Source organism: Citrus clementina, unplaced genomic scaffold (genome assembly GCF_000493195.1).
Source record: "Citrus clementina cultivar Clemenules unplaced genomic scaffold, Citrus_clementina_v1.0 scaffold_7, whole genome shotgun sequence".
Classification (NCBI taxonomy): domain Eukaryota; kingdom Viridiplantae; phylum Streptophyta; class Magnoliopsida; order Sapindales; family Rutaceae; genus Citrus; species Citrus x clementina.
In genome coordinates, this window is record NW_006262075.1 from 6,628,134 (window position 1) to 6,646,212 (window position 18,079).

The 18,079-nt window shown below is 36.0% G+C and overlaps 3 protein-coding genes across 6 annotated transcripts; 1 reads left to right on the forward strand and 2 right to left on the reverse strand.

Moving 5' to 3' along the window:
• Positions 1-806: 806 nt before the first annotated feature.
• LOC18036109 (NDR1/HIN1-like protein 6) lies at positions 807-2,114 on the reverse strand. Its single transcript, XM_006426501.2, has one exon. The coding sequence runs from the start codon at positions 1,988-1,990 to the stop codon at positions 1,178-1,180; it is 813 nt and encodes a 270-aa protein (XP_006426564.1). The 5' UTR covers positions 1,991-2,114; the 3' UTR covers positions 807-1,177.
• A 3,159-nt stretch (positions 2,115-5,273) lies between these two features.
• Positions 5,274-11,526, forward strand: LOC18036701 (receptor-like serine/threonine-protein kinase ALE2). Of its 4 annotated transcripts, none has more exons than XM_024180185.1 (11): positions 5,274-6,135; positions 6,929-7,018; positions 7,313-7,435; positions 7,536-7,748; positions 7,840-7,953; positions 8,114-8,221; positions 8,336-8,707; positions 8,855-9,139; positions 9,508-9,903; positions 10,028-10,271; positions 10,359-11,526. In XM_024180185.1, the coding sequence occupies exons 1-11, from the start codon at positions 6,060-6,062 to the stop codon at positions 11,044-11,046; spliced, it is 2,709 nt and encodes a 902-aa protein (XP_024035953.1). In that variant the 5' UTR covers positions 5,274-6,059; the 3' UTR covers positions 11,047-11,526. The 4 variants fall into 4 exon arrangements, with proteins under 4 accessions (XP_024035953.1, XP_024035954.1, XP_024035955.1 ...); XM_024180186.1 differs by having other exon boundaries at positions 5,275-6,135; positions 9,511-9,903; XM_024180187.1 differs by having other exon boundaries at positions 5,276-6,135; positions 7,852-7,953.
• A 171-nt stretch (positions 11,527-11,697) lies between these two features.
• On the reverse strand, positions 11,698-16,038 carry LOC18036702 (protein HOTHEAD). Its single transcript, XM_006426505.2, has 6 exons — positions 15,775-16,038; positions 14,823-15,234; positions 13,350-13,660; positions 12,880-13,265; positions 12,230-12,798; positions 11,698-12,108 (listed from the first exon to the last, which is right to left on the reverse strand). The coding sequence occupies exons 1-6, from the start codon at positions 15,878-15,880 to the stop codon at positions 12,054-12,056; spliced, it is 1,839 nt and encodes a 612-aa protein (XP_006426568.1). The 5' UTR covers positions 15,881-16,038; the 3' UTR covers positions 11,698-12,053.
• Positions 16,039-18,079: the final 2,041 nt, after the last annotated feature.

An 18,079-nucleotide genomic window follows, 5' to 3' on the forward strand; every position in this document is an offset into this window, starting at 1 on the left:
ATAGAATTGAATAAGACTCTCACAGACAGTGAACAAACGGGAGTGACATGACAACCACTCAACTGCTGTGAGAAAACTTATTTAAGTCAATAATACAACTGCAAAGGGACCATGCCAACAACTCATCTTGAAATTAATGAAGCACATTGGGGTTGAATTGAAAAATTAACGAAGCACTCCGGGACTGAATTTATGGACAAGGCTTATCTTCTCGTACTCCTTTTTCTTTTTTTCCCCTTATCTCTTCTTATTAATTGAACGAGTGGTTAAAAATCTTATTTACTTAAGTCATACTCATCCCCACTCATTAATTCTTAATCATTGAATTAATTAGGTTTATTTTTAATAAGAAAATTTCTAGTTTAAACGATTCAAGGGAAGGGATAATAATAATAGTAACTAATAAAGGTTTGTGTGAAACAAAAAAAAAAAAGATTGCATATTACTGAATAAATAAACTAAACAGCAAACAGCTGAAGCACACATTTTAGTCCAAGAGTCTCCCCAAGTATAGCACTACTCACTTGACTCCACTTCTCTATTACTCACTTTTTACATTAGAAAGTCAATTACAATAAATATATCTTAAAGAAAACCCCCTAAGTTCAATTATCACTTTGTTTATCAAAAAGTGATGATCACATAATGGGATTCCACTCATCATTCATCACCATAGTTTAATCAACTTGCATGTCATAATCTTATTGAAAAGCCAATTAATTGAAAATTTTCTAAAATTTGTGCGCATGCATGCCAATGCCAATGCCAATGAAAAATCCAAGTGTCCCCCTCAATATTATTATTATTTTATCAAATACATAAATATATACACACATAAACAAGACAATAACGCCAACAATCATGCAGCCAGTAGCCACAACCGACAAGAACTAATTAATCAACCAAAAAAGATTTAAAAAAAAAAAAGAAAAATCAATAAACAAAAGTGAAAAATATCTATTTAAACATTCTTTTATCTATCTATCCCACTGTTACAATCAATCACCAGACTTTTCTTCCATTTACAAAAATTTAAAAACATAATAAATTCACCCCCAAAAAAATATATTTAAAAGAATCCAAAAAAATAACAAAAAACAAAATTAAAAAAAGTTAAAAAATAAAAATAAAAATCACACCTTTGATTAATTTTCATCTTTCTGATCATTATTCATCATCAGAAAGTGAATTTCCAGATCTTGATCCTCCAATCAACCTTACACTTGGCATTCGAAGTGGAAGCCAACGACGCTTTTTTGCCGGCGGGAGCAGTAGCTTTGATCCCTTCACAAGTAACCCTAATCCTCACTTTTGGAGACTTGACAGCTCCCATCTTCACTTTCACCTTCGTTTCAAGCTTTATCTTCAACGGCAACCCGCTCTTGCTCTTCAACTGAGACTTCACTTTACTCGCTGACGCGTCGTCGAGCTCTTGCCCGTTGCCCTTAATGGAAGCCTTAAGCTCAGTAGTGTTCTTGGTCCCGTGCCTAAACGAAGGAAACGAACCAGCCCCGACGTTGACGTCATCATTGTCGCCACTCGTGACTGTTACTGTTATGGGGTCGTAGTAAAACACGAGTTCTTTGTTAGGGTTTCTGGTGATGACGTTGAGGTTGATGTTTGTGACTAGGGTTTGTGATGAAGTGAGGTTTAGGGTTTGAATTTTGAGCGAGGAAACGGAGAAAGAAGGGCGGTGGGGGCGGTAAAGGACGTAGAGGATGCCGCCGGCGATGGCTACAAGGAGGATGAGGATGATTAGGGTTATGGTTACCCAGAGGCAGCAGGAGCAGCAGCAGGAACGGCGGTAACGGTGTCGTTTTGGTTGCGGGCGGTATGCGGGGCGGGCAGCGCCGTAGAGTTGGGCTTTGGTGGCCGGGAAAGATGGGGTTCCGGTGGCTGCGGCGCCGGAGGCTGCGGCGGGGGTGGTGGCAGTACCATTCCTGGTGCCGTTGGTGGTGGGTTTGGCTGATGGGTAGACTCTGTCTGTCATGTTTGGAGGGAAAGAAAGTGGGAGAAAATAAAGAGAGAAAGTGAGCGAAGAGGGAGCTTTCGTTAATAAATATAGAAAGCAAGTATTATAATAAAAACCAAAGGAAAAGGAATTTGTGTACTCATTTTAAAGAAAGCGTGTGTTGTAATTAAAACAATGGATCGAGGCCGGTTCCTTTCATACAATAATTTTTCTTAATTGTGAATCATCTTCTTTCCTTCTTATATTATTAGCTTAATTAATTCATGAAATTTTAAACGGGAAAGGTTTAGATATGGGAATTTTGAGAAAATAAAATTAATTGCAAGAAAAATGGAAGTAGCCAAGTTAGGTCTAGGGATGACAAAAATTCCCATGGAGATGAGTATTTTCGGGGATTTTTCCTATTTGGGGAGGATATGAGAATAATTTCATACTTAATTTTTTATTCGGAGAAGGGATGGAGAAATTTTTTTATCCAATTTGTTATTCGGGAAGGGGACGCGGATGAGGTGGAATCTCCATCCCCTACCCATTTTCTCATTTTAATTTTTAATTTTATTTTAATTTTAAAAAATTACTAGTAAATAAATTATAAAATTATAAATATTGATAAAAATAAAAATATCAAAATATTTATATTATTAAATTTTTGGGCCTAATTAATTAATTAAAGTCCTAAATTTTTATTTAGAAAATTAAAAAGACCGAGTAGATTGTATTAGCCCAAAATTTTTTTAATTTTAATATTCTTTAAATATTTTAAACTTAAATCTATTTTTTATTTATTTTTAGATGTTATAATTACTCACAGCGAATCACAATTTTAATATCTAATCTAATCTAATATTTGCTCCGATTTAACTATTGTGTTGTAAAAGGAATAGTCTACATTTATAAAGTGCCCACGCCACCATTGAAAAAGTTAATTTTGAATCTAAATTCGATTTTATTTGTAACAATTTTGTATTAGACTATTAATTTGTTCATGATAGTTTGTAAAAGAAGTTTGCATCCCTTGCATGATGCGTTACTTACTAATTTAATGTATGCGACTTTTGAAATGGATATTAATGTAAGATATATTTCGAACTTTACTTTTTTTTAAATTTTTTATTTTAATATGATTAACTTAAAATCGAAAACAAAAAAATGTATTAGTTATTTAGGGATCAGAAACTTTTAGGAATCTCCTATTATTATTCGGGGAGGAGATAGAGATTCTCTCAAATAATTTTGACGGAAACATAAAAGAGACTAGGACATACACAAAATATCAAGAATGAATACGGAAAGATTGACCTCCTCCCCTCCCCGTTGCCATCCCTAGTTAGGTCCTAAAAACGGTGGGTTTGTAATGTAATACTAAAAATAATGAATTAAAAATTTGGCATATTCTATTCAATAATAATAATAATAATAATAATAATAATAATTCCTCGAATATGGAAATTTAAGGAAAAATAAGCAAACGCGCCAAAGGGAGGAGAAGTGAACGCGCAATCTCTCAACCAACTCATACGTCGACACATCACCTACTGTGGACCCATTCTCTTTGTGACACGTGTGATTTTGACCATCTTCCCACCATGAAGTGCGGGCCCACACGTTCAGATAAAGAAGCCTCGATAATCTTCGTCCTCAGGCATTTTGATTTCGTGATTTGTCGATGATAATGTCTCTCATCAAGCGGTCGGGATTTGTCCTTGAAAAATAGCTGGCGCTGTATGACATACGAGATTGCTCTTGATAAATAAAACGACAACCAACTCTAGCTAGCTGCCGTTTTCTCAATTATCCAATCATTGACAGCAAGAAAATCAAATAAAACAGCAAATTGATTCCTCACCTCATAATTAATTAATCTTTATCTATCTTTTTTGGCATTAATTATTCTGATTTGTATTTAAATTTAAAATTTAATAAGTCAATTAGTGATTGGCAATAATAACTCAAAAGTCTTCTTGAATTTGGTGGCCGAGATATTTTTTTCAAATTAATTGATCAAAACATCCCAACTTCCAATGGTATTAACTGGGATCTCGTGCTAGTAATGTTTCAACTAATTTTTTTATTTTAAAAAATTGTTTCGTAAAGGAAAACGCTTCATTCGGAGGTGCTTGTAACGAAAACGCATCTAAAAGCGCTTTTTTGTTAGAAGTCCTTCCGTATAAGCGTTGTTTCCCATGCTGAAATTTGAAAAGAATTGAGCCGCAACCTTTTGAGAAAACAAGAAGTAGTGGGCTGTGCATTTGTGCCCATCCTTTATGTTGGGTTTCAGGCCCAACATTGCAATCTGGGCCGGTCCTACAACGAGTATAATATATATGCTGTTGATGTCTTGTAATAGTATACCTAACGCACACAAAATTTTCTCATAATTATAAATAGTAGTTGATTTTGTGTAATCAATTTTTTACTCTGATCTACCGCTTTACCCTCTTTTACTTTTTACTCTTTACCTTCGTAAATTCACTATTTCATTGAGTAATTATAAAACATATATTATACTATGAACTGTCACTTTGTAATTTACGTAAGAGATCTAAAAACTCAAAAATTCATATAAGGTTTAACATTACATTTATAAAATTTTTACAAGGATAGTTAAATTCATTAATAAGTAAACAATTAATAGCAAAAATATGGTCGATCGGTACCACGTTTGCTTGCTCAAAGATAGTAAATGGTATATAGTTTGGCCCCCCTACCATAAAGTTGCCCACCATTTCTAATTTATAAAGTGTAAATTTATGAATGGATTTTTCCAATCAAGCTGACCAATTTCACCGACACTTTTAATTTTCCTTGATGGGTGCATCATTTTATTCATGAATTGTGAACTTAGTCGTGTAATAATTTTATTTTTTAAAACGAAAATTAAAGGAGGTGGTGGTGACCACAACGTTATTCGAAATTTACCATCAAAAACCACATTGACTTTGTCTCTTATGGGGACAATGTCCAAAAGCTTAGGTTATGATAGATTGCTTTCGTAATATCTGTCTCATTTTCTTATGTCTATCAAATTTTTAATTAAAATCACTTCATTTGGGGAAATGCTATTCAATAATGAATTTGACTGATTAAAAAATAAGTGTATTAAATTCTTAATCTTACTGTTTATAGATTATTGTTATTATTATTATTATGATCTTCATCGAAATTATGTCGCTTAATCGCAAGTATTATCGGCTGATTTATTAGAAAAGAGAGTTTCTTAATTAAGAGTTTAATGTAAGTACATTATTACATTACCTTATGCCCTATTATTAATTAGCATAGACATAGGCTTTTGAATCATTCAGAGTCACAGCTTATGTTTCACATGAAACTTGTTAACACAATTATCATGCATGCATGTGAAGTATCGTGACAAATTAAGCCACCATTAATGGCTGGAAAGCAGAAATTTGAAGAAAATGCCAATGTTAGGTCACGACTCATGGGGCAACAATGATCTCCCACATCATGATGGAGGTTTGACTGGTTTTGTAGAAAAATGGTCAAAGAAACCGTAGACAGACGAGACCTCCTTAAAGTTTCAAACTTCGCGGCCACAATAATCACTGTGGAAGAATTATTAATTCCGTTAGAAGCTGACTATCGAATCTAGTTATACAATCCTAACATTAAACTATCAATCAATAGCAGTAATTTATCAGCTTTCAACAAAAGATCCCACCAAGCAGCCAACCATCTTGCTCGCTCACAAGTGCACTGTTTGGCTATTTGCTTGTCCAGTTTTTGACTTTAGTTCGGTTTTGAAGCACCAATGAGAGCACAAGAAACTGAAGCTGTTTTTTAGGTGCTTAGTTTGTAGAAAAGATAAGTTGGTTTTTAGCCCCTACCTAATCAAAGCTTCAATTCTTTTTCTCATTACTTATGTGGTATTATTTGTGGGTCTCCTCTCTTTTGTGGTCTAAAAAGAAACTGTGTGTAGTTTTGTTTGTTCCTTTAAGTTTTACCCATGTTTTGCTTCTTCAGGTTGCTCTTTCATTTTTCACTGCTCTCTCCTAGCTTTGGTATGCTTAAGGGAGAAATGAGAGATCTTGAAGGCTGATTGTTTCTAGTTTCTTGGAGAGTTGAAATGGGGTTGCTGTTTGCTTTCATGGTGATGGCACTATGTGCAACTCCGAGTGCTTTGTCTCTTCGTGGATCTGCAGGTAATGAAGGTTATTTTCTTTGTAGAATTATGGTTATTGATCCATGTGACTGACTCGAGTTGAAGATTGAAAGATGTTCGAATAAGTTTTTTTTTTTTTTTTTTGTAATCAATTAGTAGAAGAAAAGCTTAAATGATATGTTTAGAATCTGTTTTGCTCTTGAGTGAGAATGATTATGGCACATTTTGAATGAGCTGGCTTACTCAGTAGCTGATTCACTTCATGATCCCTCTTGGTCACAATATTCTTGAAATCTCCATGACTGTCACTGCATTACTGCTAGTTTCTTCACAATTCTGGGTTTTAGCTGGTGGAGTCATAACTAACATTTTTTTGCTAACAGTTCAAATTTGCAAAGATCATTTCTTCGTTTCACCAGTAAATATCAATAAATGCTCTTTAGGGCAATGTTTTCTTATTGTTCCCTGGCTCAATAAGTTTGATAATGATGTTTATGTGGTCCAAAAATTGACAGACGGCTGTGATCTTCATGAATATATACCTTATTTTTATTTAGTTTTGGATATAATTAAAATACTTTTACAAAGCCAACTAATCATATGAAGATAAAACAAAATATTTCTGAAGCACTGATAATATAATTATATAGTGGGAAATTCAAGATTTAAAGAGGTAAAAAATTTAATTCTCTTTCCCAAGTTTAATGTTTTGAGAATTTTAAATGAATGTTAAGATCTCCACTGGAGTTATCCAAGCAGAGGTTTAATTTTTTCCCAAGCACATTGTGCTCTTGAAGAATGCCACTTAACTTCTCCCTTTCCTAATCATGCAGTAACAGTTGCATTGCCACCACGGAGATTGCCGCAAAATCTACCAAATATCCAACCTGTCAGCCCTGGCCATCCACCATCCATACTACCAGGTGAACCTTGTTGTTTATTGAAATTTCATATTTTCAGTTGCTGGATTTCTTGCTGAAGTTCTGATCAGTTACACCATTTTGTTTTCCATGAAACTCATATTGCTAGCATTTACTGATCCCTTGTTCTTTGAAATTAAAACCTTGGTGCATTATCTATTACTTGTAAGTTTACAAAATCCATAAAAGATTCTAAATTGTCGGACAAACAAATCATATCAATATCAGTATTTTTCCGATTTACCTCAATATTCAAGGACTCGTGTTTATTGGATCATTTTTTCCATGATGCCACAGATCATACCTACTCTCCAATTCGAAGTCCTCACGGCTCTGGCAGGAAAAGTCATGGAGAGGTACTTCCTCCACCTAACAAACCACACCATATTTCATCAACTAAGCACTACTCTCCAACAAAAGGTACACTGGGAACCCGTAAATGTAGCTATTTATATGTGGATACTAGATTTATATTTCATGCCCCAATTATGGACAATTCAACAATTTATTCCTTTTGTAGGTGCCCACTCCCATGATGCCATGAGGCCTTCCAGTATCACTCCTGCACCGTCTTCATTGTCAAGTTTTAGAGGTCCTACAAAGAAATGGGTGCATGGTCCAGCATCTTCTCCTTTCATTCCATTTCATAGACATCATCATGTAAGAAACAAGTCTAGAAATTCTGGTTCTGGACCAGCTTATCCAACTCCTGCTCCCTCCAACAGCCAGCAAGGTTTTGTTCTATCCCTGGAGTAGGAGTCAGTAAATTTCTTACATTATTTTTTACTTTGAAAATATCTATTTTTTGAGTTTCAAACAATCAGTGAAATGCACAGGTCCTTCAGTCCCCTCATTTCAGTCTCCCCTTCCATCATCATCAAGCTGGAGTTCACGTGCACCAGCACCGTCACCAAAAGCTACATCAGGCAACTTAAACGGTATGAGAATGTTCAACATTTTTTTTTGTTGGGTTGGGTTGGGGGGGGGGGGGGTTAAATTTGGTTTCTGTAGTTTCCAAAAAAGCTTGGTTTCCTGTGCTTTATTCATGGTGCTATTGATGATGACAATGTTGTGATCATTTGTTCTTTCTATGACAAGTGCCCAGTCTTCGGCCTACAATTTCTCCTACGAGTTCTTCCTTGAAGAAGATGAAGACTCCACCGCCATCATCAGTTATGACATTACCACCGCCACCTCCTAATGAAGGTAGATGTTCTCTTCGCTCTAGCAGTTGTAAAATGAACCGTCTTGTTAATTAAATTTTGTCAACTATGTATACGCAGCATAACAGATTACAATCTTTTCGGATTTTAAATGCAGATTGTGGCTCAGTGACATGCACTGAGCCACTAACATACACTCCTCCCGGCTCACCCTGTGGATGTGTGTGGCCAATTCAAGTTAAGCTCGCCCTTGATGTTCCAATTTACACATTTTTCCCTCTGGTTTCACAGCTGACAGAGGAAATTGCGGCAAGTGTTGGACTAAACCATAGCCAAGTTCGCGTTATGGGAGCAAATGCAGCTAGTCAGCAGCTACAAAAAAGCACAGCCCTCATCAACCTTGTGCCATTGGGTGTTCAATTTGATGATACTGTCGCTTTTTTGATCTTCAAGAAATTTTGGCAGAGACAGGTTTTCATAAAACCTTCCCTCTTCGGTGCCTATGAAGTGTTATACGTTCACTATCCAGGTTATACATTTATCCTCACTTGGATGTTTAAAATAATTTCAGTAGGAATGAAAAGTTACATGTAATTTTGTTTCCTTGGGGAAGTATTTGGGAAATGTTTTGAGTTGGGAACTTAAAACTTAGATTTTGATTCTTACAATTCTGAAGGTCTTCCACCCTCTCCTCCATCACAATCGAGCATTTCTACCGAAGATGATGGACCATATGCTGGTCGTGACAACAAAAGACAGGCATTAAAACCATTAGGAGTTGAGGTGCCAATGAGGAAGAAAGGCGGGCTTAGAGGAAGCATGATTGCTGCAATTGTTCTATCATCATTTACAGCCTTAGTTTTATGCTTTGGAATAGCAGTTTTCCTGTTGAAACGTGGTGCTTTTCGTCAACCTGAACAAACACCACATGATGTGATATGCGCCCCTGCAAAACTATCTGGTACTACTGTGATCCAATTCTTTAGTCCTTTTGTTGATTATGTAACACATAGTAGTACGTTTGTCAAACTTTGGATTACTATGATCAGTACAATAAAATGGTAAAAACTCATATATTACTGAGACCATTTTTAACTACTTTTTCATCAGCATAAAATATTTTCATAAACTATGCTCCCCAACTTTAGCAACATCTACTGACTTAGTTTTTAATATTTTACGAAATTTTTCTTGATATTCAGTTGCTGACTATCTCCCTATTCAACCCTCAAGTTCCACTTTATGGTTGTTCTATTTTTTCTGTGCTGATATTTGGGCTTTTCTGTTATCGCAAGATCATTTAATGGTAAATAATGAAATCTAATTCAGCAGGGGCTACGACGACTTTGCGATATGGAAGCATGCTCAGTTCCTCATCGGTGTCCATTGATTCTTGTGCGGTGACATATACAGGAACTGCTAAGACTTTTACTTTGAATGATATTGAGAAAGCTACAAATGGTTTTCATACTTCAAGAATAATTGGTGAAGGAGGATTTGGGGTTGTCTATAGAGGCATTTTAGATGATGGAAGAGAAGTGGCCGTGAAGGTTCTTAAGAGAGCTAATCAACATGGAGGCAGAGAGTTCTTGGCTGAACTTGAGATGCTAAGCCGTCTTCACCACAGGAATTTAGTTAAGCTGTTTGGTGTTTGCATAGAGGATAATAACCGCTGCCTAGTCTATGAACTTATTCATAATGGAAGTCTCGAATCTCATTTACATGGTAGATTCATTCAGGATGATTTTTCCATCTTCAATTATTTCGATTTGTTAATAAACTCTTGTATATTTATGGGTTATTGTTAAATCTGAAAAGAGCTTTTTGGTATGTTCTTGTATCCTGTCAGGAGATGACAAAGTAAATGGTCCACTTGACTGGGATGCCCGGATGAAGATTGCCCTTGGCGCAGCTCGCGGCTTGGCATATTTGCATGAAGACTCAAGCCCTCGAGTTATACATCGGGACTTCAAGTCCAGCAACATCTTGCTGGAACATGATTTTACACCAAAAGTTTCAGATTTTGGATTGGCCAGAACAGCATTGGATGAGGGGAACAAACACATCTCAACACACGTTATGGGAACATTTGGGTATGAAGTTCCTTCACCTTTATACTTGAAAATATGTTCTTCGTATTTGATGAGACCTGTATTAAGCTAGATTTTCTTGATTTTCAGTTACCTAGCTCCTGAATATGCAATGACTGGTCATCTTCTTGTGAAAAGTGACGTTTATAGCTATGGTGTAGTCCTCCTTGAGCTTCTAACAGGAAGGAAGCCAGTGGACTTGTCACAACCTCCTGGTCAAGAAAATCTAGTAGCTTGGGCTCGTCCACTTCTGACAACAAAGGAGGGTCTGCAAACAATCATTGACCCAGTCATTGAGTCTAATATCTCATATGATACCCTTGTGAAAGTAGCAGCAATTGCATCAATGTGTGTGCAGCCTGAAGTATCACACCGGCCTTTCATGGGTGAAGTTGTTCAAGCTTTAAAGCTAGTGTGCAATGAATTTGATGAAACAAAAGAGACTATAGAATCAAGAGATCTCAGTGAAGACTGCTCTATCAGTGTAGATAGCAAGGTAAATAGACTCTCAGGTGAGTTTGTAGAAGCTTTGGAAGTCTGTCATACAAGGTCTGGCTATGGTGTTGGTCATGACAACAGCATGGCAATATCGGCATCAGAAATGATTACACCAATGGGGCTTGAAGGACAGGAATCTGGGTCTTTTAGGAGACACTCTAGTTCAGGGCCCCTGAGGTCAGAAGGGAGAAGGCAGTTCTGGCAGATATTAAAAAGTTCGTCTAGAGGCAGCATGAGAGAGCACGGATTTTCGTCTAAATTTTGGCCAGAATCCCACTAAAATTTTTCAAAATCTACAGAAGACAATCGAAATTCGCTCTTACAGACAACTGAAACTCCTGGCAATCTCATTGCATGCAGACTAATATCAAATGCAGTCATGCAAATTGTGAAATGCTCTGAAAACATCTCCTTCAAAAATTTCAGCAGTGGCTTCTGTTGATGTTAACAACAGCAGGGCAGTACACCAACTTCAATGCTTCAGTGCAGTGGGTACATTATGTGACATTCTGGGGTGGTATGTTTTTTAGCAAGACACTCAGGTTCCTTTTTGGTCATTTACTCAGGTTTCTTTTTGGTCATTTTTGGTGTTTCTTTATTAGTGACACAACTTTGTAATGAAATTATCTTTTCAATTGGGTATTCAAAGTGAGTCAGCATAGCATTACTCTTCTTGTTCTGTGAAGATTAATACACTTGTCATGTGTTGGAGAAAATGCATTGAGCTTCAGTCATTATATGGAGAAAAGTTTTTAGTTCAGGAATGTCGCACACCGTCAATCTCCCATCGTGTGTCCTTGAATCAGAATTTCATCTTTCATGATTTCATCCTTTGTTACTCTTTTCTTAACTAGCAACAAAGAAATGAATTCTGTGTCAACATTTAATTTTTTTTTTTTAAACTAATTTCGTAAAGCTAAGGAACGTCAAATTAAAGCATGACAATAAAAAATTCATTATTTAATTTTCTCAGTTCTCACAAGTACCACAAGGAGCAAAGTGAAAGATAGCTGATTGATGTAACATCAAGATTCAAGAATGGAAAGAAACAGAAATAGTTGTTTCCTGCAGCAAACCAGTTTATCCACACAACTGCTTGCTAAGAATTGATACACAACTAGATTACATTTTCACAGCTGCAACTGACAATCATCTCTTCTTCAATTCATGATCTTGGTCACACTACACACTACACACCAGCTTGCTAAGAATTGATACAAAACTAAATTACACTTTCACAACTGCAACTAACAATGATCTCTTCTTCAATTCACGGTCTTGGTCACACTACACACCGGCTGCTTTCCCTAGTCTCTGTCTTAAAATCTTCACTCCCATGTACCTGCACATCACAAACAACTCAAATTTATTGTGTTAAACGATCACTGCATGAAATGGAAAGTTGCTAGTATAATGTTTAGAATATCGTTTCTATGTACTTAAATGTGAATTATAATCTTTACCTGCCCATCATCAGGACAGTGCCTTGAGGATTAGTGCCAGGAGATTCATCATATGTCGAGCCATCAACAACACGGAGCCTATCAATTCCAAGAACCTTGTATTCAGTGCTAACCACCTTGCCCACATGGCAGCCCCCATGGTAGTGCCAAATTGTGATCACGGTGTCTTTGCAGAACTGCTCTAGGGACTTGGTGTCATTTGTATGTTTAGGAACAAGGTTAACATTAGCCCTGACGCTTGCATTAAGGATTGCCTCAACACTTTTCTGATCACATTGCGTGTAGTTCAGGAAATGTTTTGATTGCACAATCTTTGCAGCCATGCGAACCCCATCAACGCAACGCTTGAGATCAAGTGGATGGCTGAAGTAATTAAAGCTAACAGATGGATTGTCATCAACATTTGTGTTGATCAGAGAAAGCTCGCCTGTTGAAATAGGGCTTGCAATCTTTTCTAAAATGAAGCCTCCTTTGAATGCCTCATGTGGCAGTGTTCTCTTATTTCTGATGTAATCTTGAATTGCTTCCGGTGTTCTTTGCTTTGGCGGAATGGTAGAGAGCTGTCCAATCTGATGAAATCACCACAAAAAAAAACACTCGGATTACTTGCCTTTTAGCCATTTAAAAGTAAATGACTTCTTGTTGCTTACCTCTGCTGACATGATTCCATGGTGGCAATGAATGCTATCTCTCGATTCTCCAAAGCCGCTACTAGCTTCAATGTACACACCCAGCTTGGTAATTCCCACAGTTTCTATCAGAGACTGCTCAACTGGTCTATTAGAAGGAACAAAAACTGCATTCATGGGATTATCAGCCATGCCTTTCCCAATGTGCACATTGTCAAGTACTACTGAAATGTTCAACTTTTCAAGCTCTGCTTTAGGTCCAACACCACTTAGCTTCAGCATTTGAGGTGTCCCAATTGCTCCACATGACAAGATCACTTCACTCTTTGGGTTTCCTGCAAGAAATGCTTGGTGTTGGTTTCCATTTTCATCCTTGAATATAACTCCCACTGCCTTTGGTCTCTTCCCTGCAATACACATTGCATCAACTTATATCTCATCTCTTACCAGCAATATATAAAGGTTAAATCAAGCCTTATGTGTTAGCATACCTGATGTGTCAAACACAATCTTTTGAACAGTGGCACGGATCAAGACAGTAATCTTTTGGGGGTTCGCAGAAGCAAGCAGCTCGGCCGCAGTGTGACGGCGGCCAAATCTATCAAAAATTGTGCCACCAATCTTGGTTCCATAAATATGATCATAAGTGAATCCATTAAAAGGTGAGACTCCAACATCCAAAAGACTGTCCCTTAGCGCTTTCTGCCATCCTTCTTGCTTAGGCTGGTGAACAATTTGTCTCTCCACCCATGGAAATGACTCATTCACCAGCTTGGCATCCCATCCCATTCTCTCAATGAACCTGCAACCCAAGAAGCTTCAACATTACTACACATTTGGTCTATACATGCAGCCAATGCATACCAGTCTTTTGTGACACCAAATTTTGATTGCACACAATCTACATGCCTCTTCTCAAATTAACTAGGACTTGTTATGTCAAAGGACCATATCAAAGTTTCCCCACAGCTCAACTTTATTAACTATCCATCTCTGAGTCTATAATAAAACTCGGGTAAACCAAGATCATGAGAAGATTTTATAATGATTTTTTTATAAAATTTGAGTAAATACTTCAGATTAGAAGAAGATCGCAGTTAACTGTTGCTGCTTTAACAAGTGTGTGGAATGGACCCCACATGTTATGTTAGGGGATGTATTACGACAAACATTAATATATCATTTCCATTTAGATCCAAGAATTTGCATGCCAGAAAATGAACCAAACAACTAGCATTTAATAAAAAGAGAAATTAAAGACACTAAAGTGGAAGGTGGGTTCATAAATATTTTGATATAATTGCAGAGTCATGATTCATGAATGTGGTATGGTCACAATGACCAAAACTTTTAGAGCTCATAATAAATGGCTGCCCCTGTGTTCAATCACATGATTACAAGCATTTATACATATAGTGAATTTTGTTATCTTGATTTCCTGGCCTCCAAGTTGGGTCAACCCCCGGGTTTGTTCTTGTCACAATTAGTGATTCATAACCTTAAATACAAACAGTTTTAAGAAAATATTTAAAGAAAATAGTCGTATTAAACTTAAGTCACTCTGATTTGAACGAAGATGAAGAAGGATCAAATTTAACAAAAGAAAAAGAAAAGAAAGGAAAAGAAAAACACCAATACAATGACTATAATAAACACTCAACCAAGAACATATGTAGACATTTTAGCGTCAGTTGTAGTATCTTTTGCATCAAGAGAAGAAAATACTACTAATAGCAAAATAATGAGTGTGACATGTTAATGCGACCAAATTAATGGCTTATGGATATCTGTTTTTAAGTGCTATGGAACCAGCATTAATGCTAGTTTGCGGGTACATACTGTGAACTTGCTCTAGTGCAGAAACCAGCATTAATGCTAATTTAAAAAAAGGGAGCAATTAAATTTATAAAAAAAATGGCAAAAAAGACTGTGTAAGAGAGAGAGAGAGATTTGTGGGTACATACTGTGAACTTGCTCTAGTGTAGAAACCAGCATTAATGCTAGAACCACCACCCAAGACTCTAGCCCTTGCGTTAAGAACCCCATCAGTTGAAATGAAATATTGGGAAGCAGACTGAGGTGAAGTGTCAGCCAAAGCCATGTGAAAATTCTGAAGAAATGAGACATTCACGTCGGAGAAAGGGACACCTCCTCTTTCAAGCAGCAACACTGTGAAATTCTGAGAAAGTGTGGCTGCTAATGGACAACCAGCTGTGCCGCCACCAACTACAATGTAGTCAAATGCACTGTGATGATGATGATCACCATTTCTTGGTGAGAACGATGATGATGATGGCGGTGGTGGTGATGTGAACGAGCTTGCTTCTTTGATAAATGGGTATCTGTATTTGTATAAATTATTCTTTGCTCCTGCGCCTGACAAATTAAATTAAATGAAATGAATATGTTAAGGAGAGTGTCGCATTATTGATAAAAATGGTAATGGAAACTAGCTAATAAAGGTTCCTCAAAATTCTGAGTCTTAAAGCACAAGACATATTTTCAAAAAACATGATCACATCAATCCATCCATGCAAAGATGGCAAAATCAGTTAAAATTACTTAATTTCTCTCCAAATTAATCTCCAGAAGTGTAATTCATTTTCTTTTAACAATTTTCTTCCAGAAACCAAGACTACGGCCTCTGTTGGAATGAAATGAGAGCTCAAGCTGCGAAGGGATGCATACTTGTGAATAATAATTAGCTGCATGAAAAACTAAAACAAACAGAGCTTAGCTAGCCAGCAATATCAAGAAACTTTTATAACAGTTATAAAGAAACACCAAAAATGAAATATTAAAAAAAAAAAAAAGACAAAAGAAGAAACAAACTTTATTTGCAGATCTCTGTTTGCACAGATTGATCATCAAGAAAAGAAGGCATGCATGCATCAGGAAAATGAAAAGAAGAGAAACCTGAAGCTGCTGCTTGACTGGAAGAGAGCAAGCTGATGAGAGATAGAACAAGAAAACGCAGAAACAGCAGCTTAGGCTTCTGCGTGAGTGCCCCTACAAAATCCATTGAACGTCAGACTAGAAGACTACTGAAAACCACAACCACTCAACACACACTTGCAGAAGAGAAACAGTTTCTTTCAGGCTTCTGCCTCAATGTGGCTCTCTTCGGTTGGCCTTGTTTTGTGTGCGTGTGCGTTTACAACTCCTATATACATATATATATATATATATATATATATATATATATGTAGTTGTCTTCTATGTGTTCTCAACACGTTATTAAACCCTATTCGTTAATAAAGTCAGTATACGTTATTAAAACATATAATTTAATAATTGGCAATAACAAAAAATAAAAAAAAGAACGTCTGTACCTAGAAATTTATAATATATATATATATATACACACACACACAGAGTAACCATTAATTAATGCTGCACATATACACACATTTATATATATAATTTAAGTAGGTACCCAGATAAGCATGTCCATGACCATGAGAAGAAGCAAACAAAAGCAATGCAGCTCTCAACTGTATTTAAGGTCACTGCAGCGGCAACAGGTAAAAATCATTAATGGTGAAATGAATGCAACAGTTGGAGTAGGAAGCTTTGTTATTTTAATTAACTGTTTTGTCTTTATTCTTTATTTTTATTTTTTTCTTGTTTTGGGTAAAAAATGTTATTACAATGACTCCAACGAGAGCTCATACCAGCCCTAGCTGTGTAGTCTTATTGAGCTTGTTGATCCCATATATAGGAATATTGATACATAGATACTGTATGTATGTGTAATGATGAATAATTGTACATAATATGCCAACTTTAATGTCTGCACGTTTTTAATTAGTCCCGTATTTTTAACGCTTTATATTTTATTAAAGTTTAAGATTCTACACTAGAGAGTTTTTATTTATTTAAAAAAATACTTAGTGTAGAGAAACACGAGACAAAGACGAGAGAAATAATAAAAAAAAAATAGAGAGAGAGAGTAAAATTCTCTCATTTTTCTCTCGTGCTTCTCTCTCTCTAGCACTATTCATTTATTTATATATATGTGTGCGTGTGTTATGATCATCTTTTATACGAATGCAAAATTCAATCGCATATATCACGTAGCATGCTGCATGCATAACGATTTTTCTGCATAAATGTATAAACGTTATCATTGTTTTTGTATACGTGTAAGCCGATGCTTGAAGTTGGACGATGGTCGATTTCAGTGCATTGATTAATTAGTTGAGAACACAAATTATCCAACAAAAATAAATATCGTCTTAATAACAACTACTTTTGGAATGTCTATAATCTATATATATATGATCCGTATGTGTATATATATATCTCTTTTAAGAATTCCCAAATGATCATATACAGTAAAAAATGGTCTTGCTTTTTTTTCAAAAAAAAAAAAAAATATTATTTTTTGGTTTATAATTCTTTAATGGTGACTTGTGAAATGTGATCCCAGTATCCCATCCACGACGTACCAACGTTGACGAATGGCGAAAGCATAAATGATGCTTTATACTGCTGAAATAATAATCATTAATCAACAAGAGTAGTAATCTAGTGCGCAAACTACACTTTGGTGGAGTTGCGAGCCCTACAACACGACTCTACCAATGATAAACCACTACACGCACAGCGGCGCACCCAATCAAAATCCTAGTCAATAACTTTAAGAATCTTAATATTTGAGCTAAACCTCAACTTTAGTTTCAATTTAATGTGACTTTTTATAGAATCGTTACGTTATGTCAAACATTAATCACCAACCTAACTATGGCCTCACTCCCATGAGAACACTTATTATGTCCAGTCCAATCCAATAAATCACAAGAATATGACAGATCAAATGGGGGGTGGGGGGGGCAGTGTGTTTTGATAATTAATACCTCTGGTGATGAGGAGTAAATGTTTCTACTGTAAAAAAAACTCTGATGCAACTCGCGCTATTATTTATTTATTATATATTTATTGTTTCCAGTTTTGGAGATGAATTTGGTCCGTCAAAATTTACCAGAAATATGTTTTTCTAAAATTTGCAAAATAGTGTTTGGGTGAAAACTTGGTGTGAATACAAGAGTACAGCATATGATATGTATAATTTGCAAATGATTGCACATTTTTAAAAAATGAAAAACTCTAATCCTTCGCTGCAAGTCCTCTCTTTTGTATATTGCATTGCTTTTCGAGTAATATTAGTTCTTCATCTTGAGGGGATGCAAGATTTATTTATTGGATAATATTTTTTTCG

What these genes read in the sequence shown, in the direction of transcription:
- LOC18036701 (XM_024180185.1), top strand. Translation starts at nt 6,060, where the DNA reads ATGGGGTTGCTGTTTGCTTTCATGGTGATGGCACTATGTGCAACTCCG. An exon ending in GTCTCTTCGTGGATCTGCAG is followed by an intron (nt 6,136 to 6,928) that starts GTAATGAAGGTT and finishes CTAATCATGCAG; the next exon opens with TAACAGTTGCATTGCCACCA. An exon ending in TCCCTCCAACAGCCAGCAAG is followed by an intron (nt 7,749 to 7,839) that starts GTTTTGTTCTAT and finishes TCAAACAATCAG; the next exon opens with TGAAATGCACAGGTCCTTCA.
- LOC18036702 (XM_006426505.2), bottom strand. Translation starts at nt 15,880, where the DNA reads ATGGATTTTGTAGGGGCACTCACGCAGAAGCCTAAGCTGCTGTTTCTG. An exon ending in TACACTAGAGCAAGTTCACA is followed by an intron (nt 13,661 to 14,822) that starts GTATGTACCCAC and finishes CTTGGGTTGCAG; the next exon opens with GTTCATTGAGAGAATGGGAT. An exon ending in ACTGTCCTGATGATGGGCAG is followed by an intron (nt 12,109 to 12,229) that starts GTAAAGATTATA and finishes TGTGATGTGCAG; the next exon opens with GTACATGGGAGTGAAGATTT.
- LOC18036109 (XM_006426501.2), bottom strand. Translation starts at nt 1,990, where the DNA reads ATGACAGACAGAGTCTACCCATCAGCCAAACCCACCACCAACGGCACC.